This window comes from Ylistrum balloti, unplaced genomic scaffold (genome assembly GCF_031769215.1).
Source record: "Ylistrum balloti isolate Yb309-2 unplaced genomic scaffold, AGI_CSIRO_Ybal_v1 Utg370156, whole genome shotgun sequence".
NCBI classification, from domain to species: Eukaryota; Metazoa; Mollusca; class Bivalvia; order Pectinida; family Pectinidae; genus Ylistrum; species Ylistrum balloti.
Window position 1 is genome coordinate 128372 of NW_026782154.1, and position 21565 is coordinate 149936.

The 21565-nt window shown below is 35.9% G+C and overlaps 1 protein-coding gene across 1 annotated transcript; it reads right to left on the bottom strand.

Annotated features, from left to right (window-relative positions):
* Positions 1-3548: 3548 nt before the first annotated feature.
* LOC132550885 (lymphoid-specific helicase-like) lies at positions 3549-20692 on the bottom strand. The gene is made up of 22 exons (XM_060214982.1): positions 20653-20692; positions 20135-20301; positions 19906-19940; positions 19607-19732; positions 17925-18119; positions 17196-17238; positions 16844-17023; positions 16059-16135; positions 15320-15520; positions 13867-13965; positions 13210-13392; positions 12378-12601; positions 11796-11921; positions 11382-11484; positions 11027-11188; positions 10230-10432; positions 9521-9743; positions 6783-6902; positions 6525-6641; positions 5725-5884; positions 4236-4442; positions 3549-3709 (listed from the first exon to the last, which is right to left on the bottom strand). Coding segments are annotated over exons 1-22 (3072 nt in total). The 5' UTR covers positions 20655-20692; the 3' UTR covers positions 3549-3590.
* Positions 20693-21565: the final 873 nt, after the last annotated feature.

A 21565-nucleotide genomic window follows, 5' to 3' on the forward strand; every position in this document is an offset into this window, starting at 1 on the left:
GAAATGAGAGAGTTCCATTTCAAAGGGAAGCAACTCCTGATCTATGGTTGAATCACCTTGTTGGAACATCAAATTGTAACCTAACAGTAAAAGTTCAACCATGTGTCACATGACTACAATGAAAGTATGATCATGTGTCACACGACTACAATGAAAGTATGATCATGTGTCACATGACTACAATGAAAGTATGATCATGTGTCAAATGACTACAATAAAAGTATGATCATGTGTCATAAGGCTAAGATTAGAGGTCCACATGTGTATAAAAGACTTTATATTACCACAGAGGTCCACATGTGTACTAAGAGACTATATATTACCACAGAGGTCCACATGTGCACTTTGAGACTATACAGAACCACAGAGGTCTACATGTGTACTAAGAGACTATATAGCACCACAGAGGTCCACATGTGCACTTTGAGACTATACAGCACCACAGAGGTCTACATGTGTACTAAGAGACTATATAGCACCACAGAGGTCCACATGTGTACTAAGAGACTATATATTACCATAGAGGTCCACATGTGTACTTTGAGACTATACACCACCACAGATGTCCACATGTGTACTATGAGACTATATATTACCACAGAGGTCCACATGTGTACTAAGAGACTATACAGCACCACAGAGGTCCACACGTGTACTAAGAGACTATACAGCACCACAGAGGTCTACATGTGTACTAAGAGACTATATAGCACCACAGATGTCCACATGTGTACTATGAGACTATATATTACCACAGAGGTCCACATGTGTACTAAGAGACTATATAGCACCACAGAGGTCCACATGTGTACTAAGAGACTATATAGCACCACAGAGGTCCACATGTGTACTAAGAGACTTTATATTACCATAGAGGTCCACATGTGTACTAAGAAATTATATATTACCATAGAGGTCCACATGTGTACTAAGAGACTATATATTATCACAGAGGTCCACATGTGTACTAAGAAATTATATATTACCATAGATGTCCACATGTGTACTAAGAGACTATATAGCACCACAGAGGTCCACGTGTGTACTAAGAGACTATATAGCACCACAGAGGTCCACATGTGTACTAAGAGACTATATATTACCACAGAGGTCTACATGTGTACTAAGAGACTATATATTACTACAGAGGTCCACATGTGTACTAAGAGACTATATACCACCACAGAGGTCCACATGTGTACTTTGAGACTATACAGCACCACAGAGGTCTACATGTGTACTAAGAGACTATACACCACCATAGAGGTCCACATGTGTACTAAGAGACTATATAGCACCACAGAGGTCCACGTGTGTACTAAGAGACTATATAGCACCACAGAGGTCCACATGTGTACTAAGAGACTATATATTACTACAGAGGTCCACATGTGTACTAAGAGACTATATACCACCACAGAGGTCCACATGTGTACTTTGAGACTATACAGCACCACAGAGGTCCACATGTGTACTAAGAGACTATATACCACCACAGAGGTCCACATGTGTACTAAGAGACTATATAGCACCACAGAGGTCCACATGTGTACTAAGAGACTATATATTACCACAGAGGTCCACATGTGTACTAAGAGACTATATATTACCACAGAGGTCCACATGTGTACTAAGAGACTATACAGCACCACAGAGGTCCACATGTGTACTAAGAGACTATATATTACCACAGAGGTCCACATGTGTACTAAGAGACTATACACCACCACAGAGGTCCACGTGTGTACTAAGAGACTATACAGCACTATAGAGGTCCACATGTGTACTATGAGACTATACAGCACCACTCATTAACTATAATCGGATTAATACAACTCTTTCTAAAACAATATACAAAGGTTAACATAAGATATATTTATAACACAATAGCATGCTTGTCTCTAAAACATCCTCACATTTACCATGTAAACAACCAATTACAGTTGAACCTGTGGAATCAACATTTCATCAACTCCACCATTGTCTTACACTGAATTCATTCCAACTCCACCACTGTCTTACACTGTTCATTCCAACTCCACCACTGTCTTACACTGAAGTCATTCCAACTCCACAGTTGTCTTACACTGAATTCATTCCAACTCCACCAATGTCTTACACTAAATTCATTCCAACTCCACCAATGTCTTACACTGAATTCATTCCAACTCCACTACTGTCTTACACTGAATTCATTCCAACTCCATTGTTGTCTTACACTGAATTCATTCCAACTCCACCACTGTCTTACACTGAATTCATTCCAACTCCACAGTTGTCTTACACTGAATTCATTCCAACTCCACTATTGTCTTACACTGAATTCATTCCAACTCCACCACTGTCTTACACTGAATTCATTCCAACTCCACAGTTGTCTTACACTGAATTCATTCCAACTCCACTACTGTCTTACACTGAATTCATTCCAACTCCACCGTTGTCTACACTGAATTCATTCCAACTCCACCACTGTCTTACACTGAATTCATTCCAACTCCACAGTTGTCTTACACTGAATTCATTCCAACTCCACTATTGTCTTACACTGAATTCATTCCAACTCCACCACTGTCTTACACTGAATTCATTCCAACTCCACAGTTGTCTTACACTGAATTCATTCCAACTCCACTATTGTCTTACACTGAATTAATTCCAACTCCACCACTGTCTTACAATGAATTCATTCCAACTCCACAGTTGTCTTACACTGAATTCATTCCAACTCCACTACTGTCTTACACTGAATTCATTCCAACTCCACCGTTGTCTACACTGAATTCATTCCAACTCCACCACTGTCTCTTACACTGAATTCATTCCATGAAATAATATATAATCCAGCATCTAGTCAACTTATTTTGTTTGTTAAACAATCCCTGAAAAGTCAGGTACCTGGTTAAGTAAAAAACTAGATAGACTAGTCTTTGTTAGAAAGGCACCCTTTAAAATGTCTGAAATGCATATACGTAATGTTTAGATTTGATGATAACAATGAGACTGCATCATAACATAGGGTCTACACAGTATAGACTTATCAATGACAGGGTTAACGGTTAACAGGATAAAACATCATTCACACATAAGACACTATCATATTGTTGTAACAAAAAGGATGAACACAATCTGGTGGAGATCATGTATTTAGGATGGCTGACGTTGGTCTGTATATATCTCAAAGAAATTGAGGACTTGGATGCCAACCATCATCAATGTACCTGAAATGTCAAAATCTTCTATAGAGAATCTACAAACATAGAAGCTCTGAAGCTGATCCTAAAATCACCAGGTCACTTAAGTAGTAGATCACGGATTGCCATATTGAGACATTTGATAACCAGCAGTTTAGAGCCTCTAAAGCAAAATTGGCCATCTTGGTTGAAATACAGTTCATTGAATGTCTGCCTTCTTCCTTCAGTGTCATAACAGATTTCACAATGACATGCATACAATTTTATCATGAATCTGTTCTGTATCGTGACCCTGTTCTGTATCGTGACCCTGAACTGTATCGTGACCCTGAACTGTATCGTGACCCTAAACAGTATCGTGTCAAGACTTTCTCTTTGTCACATAACAGTTGTGACTCAGGATGTAGCCTTGCTATCATCATCCATCTCATCATTTACGTCATCCTCATCCATGACCTTGAACACACCCTTCACCTCCCTCAACGTTTTCTTAGACTTCTTCACAAATGAACCATCTAAAATGAAATCAATGACACAAAATAAAAACAGATATGCAACTACTGGATAACATTTTCTATAATTTTTCAAACTAAGCAGAATAATTAAAATAAATTAAAATAATTTAAATCTAAACTAAAATAAGTCTCGGAAGATATCACTGCCTCTGTTTTCATTAACGTATCACCATTTTGAAGAATTTGCCTCAGTTGTCAAAGTGACCTTGACCAATGACCAAACAATTAGGTGTAGAACTTGATGTTATGTGGAAAAACATAAAACAAATCGAAGATATTGATTCAGAGCGAAAAGAATGGGACGGACAGATATGGTTAACAATGTCCTCACCCTCCTTCCCTTAAAATACTGGGGGAAACAATACAAAATCTTACATTACTACTGTAAGGTATGATAGACATCACAAAAAATTCCGATCACATGTTGTTGTCAAATCAGTGAAATTTTAGGGGAAAATTAGATTTCCCTTTAGGACCGACCCTTCACAGACTTCCTTGTAAACATTTCATTCTAACCATGACTCACCATCCTTGTTTCCAGAGGCCTTCCACTGCTCATATAGGTCAGACCGATCTAAGAGTCGTTCCAGGTCACGCTTACTGATCACACTGCTTGTTCCACCACTGTTCACTGCCAACTGGTGGTCATTGGACTTCAGAAGGTCCATTAACTCTAGCTGGGTTAGTGGCTGCAGGCTTGTAGTGAAGTTTCTAATGCCACTTTTAAACTTCTCTGCAAAGGAGAAATTGTGGTACATGTGACTTTTTACCTGGTACTAAAATGGCTCGTTCTACAATTAAGGTATCAATACAAATAACATACAACAAACATCCTTGGCAACTCAGTTTTTTTTCTATATTTTATATTTAATGAATGGTATATCTTGCTATCTTCAAGTGAATACTTTATTGCTTCAAAGGTAAGCAGACAGATATTTTGGAACATTTTCTTCAGGTTGGTAATGTCAATTATAACACAACCAGTAGAAGATTAGAGTGTGACATTTCCATGACTAACCAGTCACCTTTATCTTATAACACAACCAGTAGAAGGTTAGAGTGTGACATTTCCATGACTAACCGGTCACCTTCATCAGACAAACCACCAGTGTGGAGTATAATAGCAATGAGGTACGTAGTGCACAAGATGGTATGGAATCCACCAACTTTTTCAGCTGCACTATAATCCTATGTACACTAAGGTTGAAAATATTGTGACGAGATGGTAAAAAGATTACAGACATAAAAAATTCACCAGATGGTAACAATGTACTGTAGTCAATTCGGCTACATTTTATTTAACACTTGGCCATAGATGTGCGAGAGGGTTAGGGTAAGGGTCTCCAGATGTGCGAGAGTCCCTATTAAGTGCTGTCCCGCTGCTGCATATCCAGATGGCTTCTTGACCAACAGTCTGAAATAAATGGTTGTTTTCCCTGTCGGCTATTTTGGAATTTTCCCGGTCAATTCCTTACCATCTTGAACACTACATACGTCAGTGCTAGCACATTTCACTCTTGTCATTTGTCTGATGAAGATCACTGTGTAGTCATCGAAATGTCGCACTCTAAACTTCTACTAGTTGTGTTATAAAAACTTCTATTCAATAAGTATGCAGAGATTTGTCTACACATAGATCTTTTTTTTTCCCAACTAGATAGTGTCTAGACACGACCCAGCTCCCATGCATATGACCTTTGACCCTTTAACCTTGACCAATGACTACCTTTATCAAATAAGAACTTGCATTATGGTACTATTGAAAAAAATATATAAAAACTTCTTTTTTATCTAAAGGATCCTGAAAGACATTGTTCAGAACTTGAAATGATATATCAAGATGCAGTGAAAAGACAAGGTTAACAATACATATACTGAGCTTAAAATTGACATATGACTTCATAATATTGACACACTAACAATCTCATCATGAGGACTGCTGGGGACAATGTACCATTTCATAGATGGAAAAGATAAATTTGTGGATGATTCAGATCAACAAACCGGAGACTTACCTTTATGAATTACCATTTTCTCTATTTTTCTCTTGGCTGCTGCTCTCTCCACAATACGCTGGTCAACAGTATTGGCAGTGATAAAGCGATACACACATATTGGTTTTGTCTGTCCGATCCTGTGACATCGATCCTGTGCCTGCAGGTCACACTGGGGATTCTAGGAGATTGACAGAATACACCACTTTGTTTAACATTATTTGACAGAGTATCAAAATTCATAACATCTTAGATTCAACCCTTGTTGTGATTAGTGTAATGGTCAGGTTCAATGTCTATTTAATGTTAATCTGATTCATTCAAACAAGGCTGGAGGTCACTAAACACATCACAGACATCAGTAATGGTCCATTCAAACAAGACTGGAGGTCACTCAACACATCACAGACATCAGTAATATGATGAAGCTGTATTTCTTAGCACATCATAAGACAGAATATCTGGATAGATATCTTGTTTCATTACAAGTAGGTAATACGACTGATTTCTTTTCAACGGTTTAAAGACATCTCCTTAACAATTCACAACTATAAACAGGTTCATTAAGCAAGACTGAACACAATTCTCCATTACACCCTAATTACTACTTCCTGAACATAAATCTAGTCATGCTTTTAGAAAATCTGAAATAGCCGCATTACAGTCGAGACATGTCAATGATGTCGAAACCTGAGTCAACTACAAAACTGTTCTTAGATGTGATTACATCTACAATCTGAAATATGTATCACTGACCCCAAATTTAACAATAAACACATTGAGTTAAATGGTTCATGCTGTATCTATGTCATCAAACTTACCCAATCACTGTCATAGATAATGACTGTGTCCGCGGCCACCAGGTTGATACCAAGTCCTCCTGCCCTGGTGCTCAGGAGGAAAAGGAACATCTCCGGGTCAGTGTTAAACGATGTCATCTGTAAAATGACAAGAGATTACAATGAAGCTAAGAGAGATGATATAGTGAACTTCAAGCACAACAGGACAGAGAAATCAAAAAGTTTTCAACACGACCACAGCTATCATACTTTTCTTCTGAAGTCGGGACATCAACTTACTGATTCCTGTCGGGTTTGAACATTACAAGAGCCATCCAGACGACAAAATTTGTAGGATCTCAAAAAGCAGAAATCCTCCAGGATATCCAGCATGGTGGTAAACTGGGAAAAAATCAGCACCTACAACAGACATACAGAATTTACTGTGAGCCTTCAGTGAACATTATCACTCAATACAGAATTTACTGTGAGCCATCAGTGAACATTATTACTCAATACAGAATTTACTGTGAGCCATCAGTGAACATTACTCAATACAGAATTTACTGTGAGCCATCAGTGAACATTATTACTCAATACAGAATTTACCGTGAGCCATCAGTGAACATTATTAATCAATACAGAATTTACTGTGAGCCATCAGTGAACATTATTACTCAATACAGAATTTACTGTGAGCCATCAGTGAACATTATTAATCAATACAGAATTTACCGTGAGCCATCAGTGAACATTATTAATCAATACAGAATTTACCATGAGCCATCAGTGAACATTATTACTCAATACAGAATTTACTGTGAGCCATCAGTGAACATTACTCAATACAGAATTTACCGTGAGCCATCAGTGAACATTATTACTCAATACAGAATTTACTGTGAGCCATCAGTGAACATTATTACTCAATACAGAATTTACTGTGAGCCATCAGTGAACATTATTAATCAATACAGAATTTACTGTGAGCCATCAGTGAACATTATTAATCAATACAGAATTTACTGTGAGCCATCAGTGAACATTATTAATCAATACAGAATTTACTGTGAGCCATCAGTGAACATTATTAATCAATACAGAATTTACTGTGAGCCATCAGTGAACATTATCACTCAATACAGAATTTACTGTGAGCCATCAGTGAACATTATTACTCAATACAGAATTTACCGTGAGCCATCAGTGAACATTATTACTCAATACAGAATTTACTGTGAGCCATCAGTGAACATTACTCAATACAGAATTTACCGTGAGCCATCAGTGAACATTATTACTCAATACAGAATTTACTGTGAGCCATCAGTGAACATTACTCAATACAGAATTTACTGTGAGCCATCAGTGAACATTATTACTCAATACAGAATTTACTGTGAGCCATCAGTGAACATTATTACTCAATACAGAATTTACTGTGAGCCATCAGTGATCATTATTAATCAATACAGAATTTACTGTGAGCCATCAGTGAACATTATTAATCAATACAGAATTTACTGTGAGCCATCAGTGAACATTATTAATCAATACAGAATTTACTGTGAGCCATCAGTGAACATTATTACTCAATACAGAATTTACTGTGAGCCATCAGTGAACATTATTAATCAATACAGAATTTACTGTGAGCCATCAGTGAACATTATTAATCAATACAGAATTTACTGTGAGCCATCAGTGAACATTATCACTCAATACAGAATTTACTGTGAGCCATCAGTGAACATTATTAATCAATACAGAATTTACTGTGAGCCATCAGTGAACATTATTACTCAATACAGAATTTACTGTGAGCCATCAGTGAACATTATTAATCAATACAGAATTTACTGTGAGCCATCAGTGAACATTATTAATCAATACAGAATTTACTGTGAGCCATCAGTGAACATTATTAATCAATACAGAATTTACTGTGAGCCATCAGTGAACATTACTACTCAATACAGAATTTACTGTGAGCCATCAGTGAACATTATTAATCAATACAGAATTTACTGTGAGCCATCAGTGAACATTATTAATCAATACAGAATTTACTGTGAGCCATCAGTGAACATTATTAATCAATACAGAATTTACTGTGAGCCATCAGTGAACATTATTAATCAATACAGAATTTACTGTGAGCCATCAGTGAACATTATTAATCAATACAGAATTTACTGTGAGCCATCAGTGAACATTATTAATCAATACAGAATTTACTGTGAGCCATCAGTGAACATTATTAATCAATACAGAATTTACTGTGAGCCATCAGTGAACATTAATCAATACAGAATTTACTGTGAGCCATCAGTGAACATTATTAATCAATACAGAATTTACTGTGAGCCATCAGTGAACATTATTAATCAATACAGAATTTACTGTGAGCCATCAGTGAACATTATTAATCAATACAGAATTTACTGTGAGCCATCAGTGAACATTACTCAATACAGAATTTACTGTGAGCCATCAGTGAACATTATTAATCAATACAGAATTTACTGTGAGCCATCAGTGAACATTATTAATCAATACAGAATTTACTGTGAGCCATCAGTGCTTCAAAGAATTGTTTTCAAGTATTGTATTTTAAGAAGATAACACAAAACCTCATTAACTATTTTCAATGCAACATGGAGGATGATGAAACCCAATGAATAAATCATCTACACAGTCAAACTAAACATTGCAATACATGTACTTGACCCTGAAGCTTTTGAATTTAACATTTATTTTAAAACAATTGTTTTTTAAACTTATATTAAGCACTCTTGTTGGCCTGATGGAAGTGTGCACTATGTCTTACTGTGGAAGGAAACCAGAATACCCGGAGGAATCCCACTTGGTTGGTAAGTGACCCCTACCATCTGTTCCAGCATCAAACCCCAGACATTTAGGTGAATGCCAAGTGTGTTACCACTGCACCACCTGACCATCCTGAAGCCTCTTCATATTGCCACCTTGGATCATTTATCTCTTGTCTCTGATGAATAAATAACCTAATAACTTCTCACCTTGTGACCTCTGACCTTCAGCTCCTTCAGCATGCGATCCAATAACAGCATCTTTCCACTCTTCCTGATGACATCCTCATCAACCTTGAAGTTGCCTGTCCCAGGGTCAAGTGGGTATTCTAACAGGTAAGGGTGATTACAGCACTTACGTAGCTGCATCACCACATTGAGAAGTTTAATGGTTACCTGGGAGGTAGGTGTAGCAACATCCCTAGCTGGTGTCCTGAAAGAATTTTATCAAATTTTCTATTAACTTGAAAATATCTTTAAGACTTGTTCTCTATCTATCTAACCGCTTAGAGTTTGTCTAAACTGGCCCCTCCTGAATTTGGACACTTGTCAACCCCAAATAGTTAGTCTAAGCTAGCCAATATTTAATATAAACACTCATCTCTTAAGCTTTATACATAAAATGTCTATTTGATTAATTACCTATTTTTGGCCTGTGCCCTAATTTGATTATCTAAATACTTACTAATATGACCTTATTGAGTTATATATTTAAATCAATGACCTAATTTGGTCGGTTACAATTAAGTTATATAATTTTTAATAAATAATCTTCTTTGTTAAGTTACATTCTTAAAATCTGAAACCATAAATGTTTGTATTACTAATCAAAGACGGATTAGTTGATTCATTTTAACTTATATGGATGCAGTTTTTAGTTGATGCATAAGAACGTGATGTTGTTTTTCTTTCGACTCACAAAGTAGATTTTTTTGTCTCCTCGTTGATAGCAGCTATCCATGAAGCCAGGTGTTCCTCGTCATCGTCTATTCCTTTCTGTGTTTTCTTTAGCTCAGCACGATCTGCCTCTTCTGCCATCATCAGCTGGTAGTTTACTTTTTTCTTGGTTGTCCTCCTTACCGGACGCCCTTTCTCATTTACTTCAACTTTCTCTTCAGGTTTCTACACATACATTTAAGTATACATACAATTTCAAAAAATCTGTGTAAATGACTAACATTTGTAATTACAAAAATAAGATATTTAAAACAGAGAGACCAGTGTTAAGGATAATTGTGTAAAAATAAGGAGAACTTTTCACTAGGGTGAGGGGAAGGAAGGGAGAAGAAGTTGATATTTACACCTGGGCAGGTGGGCTAAATGATTATGTTAACAACATCATTTCATTAATTAACTTTGTTTTATCCTTTAGTGAAAGTTCTCAGATGAATTCATGAATTATTTTCCACATAATATAAGTTTGCTTGCTGGGTAATCCACCCACGAGCAGCCAGAGTCATTTTGGGGAGGGGTTTCCTTGTAGCAGCTGGTGGTTACATGACTGAACAAAATACAAGAGGTCCATTGCATCTAGAGCAACTGGGGTCAATAGATAAACATAAACCATGACAGATCAGTCTGTTTCTCAGCTTCCTGAGAAACACAAACCTCCATGTGTAGTGAACATCATGCAACACATCTCAGATTTTCACCAGAGGTTGCACGGACACACGCCATACTAACTATGCTCTCGTGGTGCCCTTCTGAAAAACCTACCTTTGTGGACTTTACACGCTGTAAAATGGTACGATCTATGAGACTGCTGTAAAACTCCTCCTGTATTTTAGTCAGAGGGGCAAACACCATAATTTCTTTCTTAGGTGGAATGTTCAACTCCACATCCTGCTTCAGCCTCCGAAGCATAAAGGGTGTAAGAATCTGTGAAACAGAATACAAGGCACATTATCAACTGAGAAAGTTAACACGATACATAAACATCTATGAAAGTTAACACGATACATTAACACCTGTGAAATTTAACCCAATACATTAACACCTGAGAAAGTTAATACAATAATCAACACATTAACAATTATAGGGTGTGACAAGGCTAGGATGTATATTATCCTACCTGGTGTAACATCGACAGAATGTTCATCTTTTGTTCTTCTTTCACAATTTCTTCATCAGCATTACTTGCTGTCAATCTGTCTACATCAAACCAGGCCTCAAAACTGGAAAATAAACCAACAACATCACTACCAAGAAAACAAGAGTGGTAACCAAATATCAGAGCTTCTAATGAAAGACATACTACAATTCTAAATAGATCTTAAAAATACACTGGAGCTGCAAATAAAAGGACATACACATGGGAGAAAAACCTATTCTGACCAGCAATAAAAAAAGCACTTATTTAAAATCAGAAAACCTGAAAACCTAACTTTCAACAATGTCTCATCAAAGATTCTGATGTTAAATCCAAGTAAATGTTGACAAGATTTTTTCACAACTTCAGCTTTGATTCGGTGTAAGTCCAACTGACCTGCCCAAGTCATCAAAGATTTCTGGGAGGAGGAAATTGAGAAGTGACCAGAGCTCGGATAAGTTGTTCTGTAGTGGTGTGCCAGTCAGGAGAAGTCTGTGTGTGTTCCGGTAGAGGCGAAGTTCCCTACACACAAAAACATAGCATTTCTGTATTACAAGTCTTATTCATCAAATATAAAAAGTAAGAACTAGACCTTTTTTTCAACTGACATTATCTGACTCCTAAAGCAAATTGCTCCCTAATCTGTCAATATTCTTCTCACAATATGATAAAGGTCCGATACTAAATCATAAAGCAAATGCTGAGTCTGTACATTATTGCTTGTAGTTGTTTAATACTGTAAGGTAATACTTGATTAGACTGATTTATACATCTACAGATGACCACTTTGAAATTTCAAAAAGAGATCAATTATGGGAGAAAGTGTCCTACCTGATCAAGCGACAATGTGTGTTTTTGATGAGATGACCTTCGTCTACTATGAGATATTTCCACTCGAAGGAGCTGAGCAGCTTGCGGTCTACAGATGACCACTTTGAAATTTCAAGAAGAGATCAATTATGGGAGAAAGTGTCCTACCTGATCAAGCGACAATGTGTGTTTTTGATGCGATGACCTTCGTCTACTATGAGATATTTCCACTCAAAGGAGCTGAGCAGCTTGCGGTCGATAATTGTGATCTCATAGGAGGTGATAACTACTGGCTGGACTTCCACATCCTTCTTCACAGAATACTTCTTGTACATCTTCATCCTGAGCCGAGTTCTCTCATCCTTGTGTCCATGGTACAGAATGACAGGCACCTAAAGTAGCCAATCAGATGGAAATGAATAATCAAACCACAAAAGTGTAGACAAACCTGTCTACTGCTCAACTGCAAAAAAAAACTATCAGGAAGCAAAAATTCCTTTTTTTATCTTCAAAATCAGTATTTGTTTGCCATGATTTCCATTTGATCATCGAACAGTACAAAAATGTTTAGTAACACTGTTAATGACCTGTTAGTAGCAATGCACAATCACTTCTCAAAGGAACAGGCCTATTTAAGACTTGTATCTTCTATAGTATTTATCCCAGATTAAGTAGTAAAGAACTAATGCACTTCAAATAAAGTGTTAATTCTGCTGTGAATATGAAATAAATCTGAAGATGAGTCCAAGACATATCTCATACCTGAAAGTTTGGTGCTACAGATGGATGAATAGATGCTCAAAAAAAAGGATTACTATTTACCCCTCAACCCAAATTTTACTTCGTAGCAGAAATTGAAAATACTATTGAATAAAGACTTCCTTTTCAATATTTATGAAAAACATCCACTGATGATATCTCCAACATGGATTAAACTTGAGACATCCAATCCTCTGATCTGAGATATACTTTGCCATGTAAAGCTCAACTAGTTCCTTACCTTCGGCGCAAACCTCTTGAACTCTGCATACCAGTTAGGCAGAGTAGAGAGCGGGGCACAGACTATAAAAGGCCCAGGCACACCCATCGATACCAAGTGAGCCAACATCGCTATACACTGTATGGTCTTTCCCAGCCCCATCTCGTCACCAAGGATACCATTGACGCCATTCTCGTACAGCGTCTGAAACAGAAAAGTTTTCACCGCTGTCAGGCAATTATCTAGTGATCGGAAATAGTTAAATCCATATTGATTATCATTTAAATTTCAAATAGATTTTCCATTTAATTAATAAGATTACATAATGGTCTAATCACCACCATTATCAGTGACCTAATTCTGGTATATCAATGTAATAAAGACAGTTTCACAGCTGAATCAAATTGGAGATCTAACACAGAAATAACAAAAGTAACTACACACCAGTCACAGTCTGCTTACATAAGACTCCAAATAAGTATAAGAGAAAGGTTTTATTATGCAAAGACATTTACCATCAAATTTCACATTATGTGTTTGACAGGATTTGATAAAACTCTGGTTTCTTCCTACAATTACCCATCTGGTTCCATCCTACGTCTTATAATAAATCCAGTCCTATATTAAGTCTTAGTTTGGTGGCACCCTTGGTTTATCATTAGATATGCTAAGACTTACCTTGAGCCAGGTAAATCCTTCTGACTGGTATTGTCTCAGTGTTCCACCACTGAACAGTTTTGGCTGCACAAATGGCATGCTGGTATCATATTCTTCAGTCTGATAAAATAGAATCATTCTGTCCATCAAACAAGGGTAACATATCTCACATTAGAATGTCAAGAACAAAGTATATTTACACCATAGATTTTATAAAGCTACACCACAAACTCATTTATACATTGGTACATATTTACAAGTACAACCATGATTCATCATTTCAGTTTCCTCTCACACAAGGTGGCAGCGAAACTCTGCTAATAGCTTGGCCCACATAACCTTAGGTGAATATCTGAGGTGCATGATTTAACTCTTTAACCGTGGCAGTTTGTTTCTCAGGATGCTGTCTTTGTTGTGCCTGAGGGTGTGACTTATTACTGAAATTGTTCTGAATGATATGCAATTGACCTCCGACATATCTGTTGTTCAATGACGTGGTCACCACCTACTACAAGGAATGCAATCTCAAGAAGGCCCAGGAACCCTGTTCTCAAAGCTTCTGTTCACTCATTTAGAAAAGGGCCTTTTTAACTCATTTAAGGAAGAAAATTTATTGATTCGGAAGGAAATTTTTAGGATTAAATTATACCTTTGGAGAATTTGTTCATTCTATAAAATGAATCCAAATGAATCCAACTTAAACTGGGGTCCATATTCAGTCCCACAGAGCTCTCAGAAAAAACAAGAGATCCCAGAGGGATCTTGGCATCTATCATTGTTTCGATCTTTATATGCTCTTTGAAAGCTGGATCCTTTCCCTTCTTTTCTCTTCTCTGTATTTGTTCTTAATGATAAACCTTTAGAACATCTCCTTGCAGAAATAGTGATAATAATTTTTACCTGCAAAATCCAAACTGGCCACCTGGAAACCATTTTGTTTCTTCTGATGGAGTACTTTTAAAGAAATAGCGATAACACACTTTCAAAGTAAAAATCCAAGATGACCCCGTCTTTCAGCAATTTTGTTTTTCTTATCAGTCTCAAAATTACATGGAAACAACTAGAGACCAAGGGAAACATACATATGAAATTTATGAAAGATACATCAAGAACTGCTCAATAAATAGCGATAACAAAGTATACATGCTCAAGGAATTCGGGTCAATATCCTCTTATCCAGTCTTTTATAATCTAAATTCCCACACCAACACCGATTAAAATTAGAAACAGTTGACAAAACACACGTTTCTATTCCTATAAATCTGTTTAGGACAGCACTAGCATTGATTCAGAAAGGATCTTGGTTGTACTTAACCCTCATACCCGAGATAAAATATCAAGGGCATTGATAGGCAGTTTTTAATTACAGCCACATGAAGTGAATGCTGTGTTGCAGGTATTTCAATACCATCAACATATAGTGCTTTGTTATTTACCAGTACTTTTGTCCATCTAAACTCAGTAAGATAGTTACCTCATCATCATCTTCTACCAGCTTTGTTTCACTGTTCACCTCATTGACCTTCATATCTTCCTCTGTTTTTTCTTCCAGGGGTGTTTTATCCAATAATGGATCACCTTTGCTAGATTGTAAGGTTTTGCATTTTTCAGTTGTGTTTGATTTTTCTGCAGAGTCAGATTTCTCATCATCCTTCTTCGGTTTCTTTTCCATTGGCTGTTTAAACATAAAGAATGTAGATATAAAAACACTCACATCCTATAATATCAAATCTGATATTTATACCTGTGATTGCTATTTTCTGCATAAACTTCTGAAAGTTGTTTTCTTTTCTTGACAGTTGTCAATTCATGAATGTGATATTTTGAAAAAATCATAAGCAGTGCTTATAGACTTAAAAACACTTCATATACCATATCCAATGTTCTAATGTCTGAAGTGCCTAACTTGGAAGCCATATTACACTAGTTTGCTGATTGCTTAATTTTGAAGATATATCACATAACTTTACTGACTGGCTAACTTTGAAGTTGTATCACACAAATTTACTGATTGCCTAACTTAGAAATCATACAGTACAAATTTACTGATTGCCTAACTTAGAAATCATACAGTACAAATTTACTGATTGCCTAACTTTGGTATTCATATTAAAAATGTAATGCCAACCAAACTGATCAGTAAAAATCCCAATGGAAGCATTTCTATGAAATTAACAAGTGAAAACTTGCCATGAAAAGTAATGTGAACTTACATTGAAAAACTTTGAAATGTTAGCTCCCTCTACCGCTTCAACCTTTCGTTTTCTTCCACGCTTCTTACCAGTGGTTTCTGAAAATGAATTAATTATTTGAGGATGGCATAAAATTACCATGAAATAGATACTTTAGAAAAACATGAAATAGAGGCAACTTGTTTATTTAATGACCTCGGAGAAAAAACATTCATTCTGCTCCAAGACCAAAAAGAGTGTGTCATCTAAAAATAGTCCAAATGTGGAAAAGACATCACTTTTTGAACACTCGATAAAAGCTTGAAACAGGCTAAGATCAAGTTACTGAATACGGCTCATACAGGTTTTGTAAAATCTCATTCCATAACATTTTTCAAGAACTCTGAAAATACTTAGCAGTGATATCAATCTGAATATTCTTTTCAGTTATGAGTCTTGAATATCTACTTTGTTAACATTCCCACATTTAAGGGAGATAATCCTATTTGGGGGATTTCAGGTTGCACATCAAATTATCAACAAAAAAAAACAAATATAGGTTATGATACTCTTGAGAATTGTTTTTACAGGTATATTAATTATTGTATTTCATATTTTTATTCTAACACTAACGATATGACTTCAAAGACTTTTCATGGCGTTAATGCCATGTTCCAAGACTTTCCAGACCTGACACTATCTTCCAAGACTTTTCCAGGAAAGGACTGAAATTCAAAGACTTCATACTTACATGAACAATGATGAAAGTAAATCTTCGTCATTTAAATTCAATATGATAGTGCACCTATCCCATGTTTCCACTTTACCTGTTTCACTTGTAGAACTATTTTGTGACCCCTGTGAACTTTGTGAACTCTGGGTTTTCTTAGACGTCCTGGTTCGTGTGGATCTCGGTGATGGAGCTATGTCCGCTGCCTGAGGTGAGTAGCCAGAATGCTGAGGTATGGAGGATTTTAGCGGGGAAGACAATGATTGTGTCACTGTATCTGTAAGCATTAGCACACTTTTAGTATACATTAATGAATTAACACTGTGGTTAGTCTCGAAGTTTTCAGGTATAAAGAGGTTGGTTAATCTATCAAATAATGACACATCAAAATTATCCACATCAACCTTTTTATGTACACTATTTACAATATCATCAACTACATTCAATACCTTCTTCCTTTGCGATTTCCTGACTCTTTGCCTTCTCTTGCTCCTGGAAAAAAAATTGTAATTGAAATTCTTGTAGTTTTAGTCATTATTAATCTTGGATTGGAGAGAGAAGGGGTAAATATCACATCTCTTTGCATCATTCAAATCTGAAATCAATTTCTTTTCCCAAAAAATATATTTCCTATATATCCTAGAAATCATCGTGTGAACTTATATTTACCATAAGATCAGGAAAGATAATTTTCAATCTTAAACAATTAATTACAATTGCAACATAATGCCACTTCCATCTTTTTTAGTTCGGTTCATCAACCTTTACAATTTCCTATGAAAAAACAAGGTGTGTGGTTCAATGTCTTGTTAGACTTGTATCAGTTTGTGAGGAATCTGAGAAATTTCACCCCAATTGCTTCAAGTCCTATGGGACAGACCTTCTAGATGATGTAAAGAGAGGTAAACACCACTATCACCTATAAATTACCATGGCTGTTAATGAAACATTAATTCTACCATAGTTCAAGTAATGTTGCCTCTTTTTAACTATTTCCATTTGATAAATAATCTTCACACAGTAGGTCAACATCATGCCTCAGATTACAAAGATGTATTTTCATTTGAGTTACAGTCTCATAGATAGCAGCATTGTAGAAAAATACAAAGAGCCAGGTAAGCTATAGATGTTTATCTGTTGAGTACTCTATTAATAATATAAAAGATTATGAATTCTACCTCAAGTGCCTTCTTTTTCTTTTCCTCTGCCTTTACTCTTCGTTTTTCCCTTAGTTCATTTTTCCTTTTCTCCTCCTCGCTCTGCTTCTTCATCCTTTCCAGTAGGTACTGAGTGTACATGTTACTTTTACTCAATAAAAACTGCAGCCTCTTGTAACGTTGTTCTTTTATCTCACTGTCCAGATCCTCCCATAACTAATAGAAAAGACACAGTAATGAAAAATGAGTTAGCTCCCTTCTTTTCACTTCCTTTTTAATAAGACATTGTAATATCATCAACAGGAAGCAGAAGAGTTGGATAAGTTATAATTAAGACAGTACATCAGAGAAGGATTTTCTCAGCATGACAGCATGCAGTATAAGTAACATATGGCAATAGGTAAACTTTGGTTGGTCACATAACTGAGATAAAAATTTTCCCGTTTTACCCCCCTTCCCCTAAAAGGCTTGTAAAAAAATTCATTTTCCAAAATAACACAAAAAGAAAGATAAGAAGTATCCTCCAAAACATTTCTTAATTTTCCTAATCAATACAAGCACTGGCAGGTACAAATTCAGACAGAAGGAAATATGTGGCATACTGTGGTTAAGAACATGATTAACTTGGTAAGCAAGTACATTTATTATTGCATTAAGGGTACAAACTTTGAGTGAGAGTGGGAGGACAAAACTGACCATGTCTAACAGATCTCACACGCCTCGGAAAAGACTAATTTTGGACGGTGGCAAGATATTTCTCTATTATCATAATGTATTTTTAACTTATTGTTCAAAATTTTATTAGGTCATAATAATAGGTTTTGCAGATGAAGTTTGTTGTGTAGCATGTGATATAGCCCAGACAATCACATTGGCCATAACAAGATGAGTTAGTCTTAGAGGAATTACAGAACTGGCATTTGAACTAGAAGCTACAAATAGACATAATTGGTTGCTTCTTTGATGATAACTGAGAATCTACATAAAATAACATATTTATTCAATATTACTGTAAAATATTACATACATTGTATATTATGTCTTGGATGTAAGTACAGGCTTGAAGTTAAAATCACAAGGACCAGCACTGGACAATGTCTTTACTCAAAATCAAAAACTAAAACAATATATAATTCAACGCAGCTATGTTCTGTGATCTTAGCTTTCACTTTGGTGTATAATATAGTACAAAATCATTCAGACTAGTAAAACTTTCCTTCATCTGGTAAACTTTCCTTGTTTAACTGAAATTTCACTTTTCAAAAAAAGATTTCATCAATAAAACTTATTGTTGACATTTTTAATTATATTCCCAACAGTTCAGTAAATTTTTAAAGAGTTTGGCAAACACTTTAGGAGAAAACTCACTCTGCATATACATCCTTGATTGGTGTGGTCTTCCTTAAGGGAGATAACTCATCTTTCCATACTCATCTTCCACTTACAATGTAATTATTGAGAAACAACTCACCTTTGTTTATTCATTTCATGTTTTGTCTTCTATAGCACAAATCAACATGGGCCAAAGGAGATAATTCAAAGTGTTCATCTCTGTTTTCAATCTTTGTCTTTACTGAAACAACTTAAAGGGGATAATTTTCTCTTTTACAAAATGACAAGCCAATGGAGAGAACTCACATTTGCATGCTAATCTGGTTTTTTTCTGTTCCATTAAACCATTTAAACAAAAGGAGGTAGCTCACCTTTGCATGTTCATCTCTCTGTTTTTTATCTTCTTCTTCCCCCTCCTTGTTCAGTTGTTCTTCCTCTGCAATCATCTGTTTTGTCACCAATGACTGGTCCTTTTTAATAACATCACCATCTCCTTCCTGTTGAGTCAGAATATTTGACATCAATAACATCATCCTAAGAAATTTGGAAACTACTGATAGCATCGGTTTCTTCCTGAAATATCCCATTTCAATGCAGATTTAAAAGCTTTGGCTTAATTTTAGAATTTCTTTTTATCCAAATGTTATGTGAATTATAGGATGTCACTTACGTCCATAGCCATTGAGGATTCCTCTTCATCCAACTCTGAAATAAAGGATGACAAACTGGTTTAAAATAGTTGTTTGAATAGTTTAAGCATTCTTTCATTTATTTAATTCTGAATGATAGACGTGGGGGACATCAACCTCTTTCTCTCAAATTAATGCAATCTTTTATATTCAATTTATAATAGTCTATAGTTAAAGCAATATTTTTATAAACCAAGCAATCAGTATCACCTTGTTTAGCACTGATATTAGCATCCTCAACACTAGAAGCTGTTATGGCGAGATTCTGGTGAGCATCCTCTCCCGGCTCATGAGCCTCATCTTTAGGCAGAACAGGTGACTTGCTTCTTTTCTCTGTTGTTTCTGTATCTGGAGTGGCCTCCTTAGCTGTATCACTCCTAAAATTTCACAATGAAGGGGCAAATTAGACAAGTTCTGAAAACAACCAGTTCATAAGTTTACAAACTATTCAACTTATAAGCTGTTGTAAATAACTTGATATCTCTCATAAACATCACTGCATATAATTCAAACAATTTTATCTCATTTAAATTCTTTAGATTTTAAAATTGTGTGCGATACAAATAAGAGATGGTCACAAGCCATCAGAGTTCATGCCTATGTGGTCTGGTGTAGCGTGAACATCGGAGAACAACTTTTAACCGGAAATGAATGAATGCAAATTCGCATTAATATAATTACTCGGTGTGTATCAATAATAGTCTGACATTTCAAATTGCGATACTTACATTTTTTCCGAGGATGGAACCTAGGTAACGGTAAATAATACCGTATTTAACAGCTGATTGCAGCAAGACTGGTGTAGCCGTCAGAGACAAAAACAGATGCACTCTTCAATGTGTTTATGATGAAATGTAACAATTGTAAATTCACAGAGAAAGTCGTTTCCACTTCGATCTTTCTGCACACCTTTTTTTGTCAGTGGTATGTCAGCATGTTTGATCTTACTTTTCACGCCAGGTCTTCTCGGGTCTTACACAACAGTCTTCTTTTCCCGCCACTGGCAGGGGGCGCTGTGTAATAAACCGGTGATACCGGAAATGGAATTCCCTGAAGGCTTCCTCAAGGGACCGTCTGTAAAACATTTTCACACCTGATACGATTCGGTCATAATTACAGTATCCGATGCAAATTAATTATCATACCATCCGATCTAGAAGTGTAGTAATGTTATGTCACGACAATCGTTTTGATTTTTTTAGGAAATGGATTGGTAGGAACTTGACAAAAACCCGATTTTTTCTATTCGGCACTTTTGAGACTCAAGGTAGATTCCTAGAGGCGAAATTTCAACGATTCTATTAATGTGTCAACACTTTTCCAGCCTCTTCCATTGTTGATTAATAAATTTGATTATTGGTTAAATGTTAAAAATGTAATGTACATCGGAAGTAAACAAATTATTATATTATATCTATAATTCACGGATATGGTTATAAAGAGGCTTACAGCTTACATCCATTATGTTTCGTATTAAATTGTATCAAATAACTTTTAATACTGCGTTATTAGCGATACTTGGCTAACTAGCTAAGTTGGACAACTGTTGTCCACGCTTATAACACATGTATTTTACAGGATTACAATACAGGTATTTTACAGGATTACAAAACAGGTATTTTACAGGATTACAAAACAGGT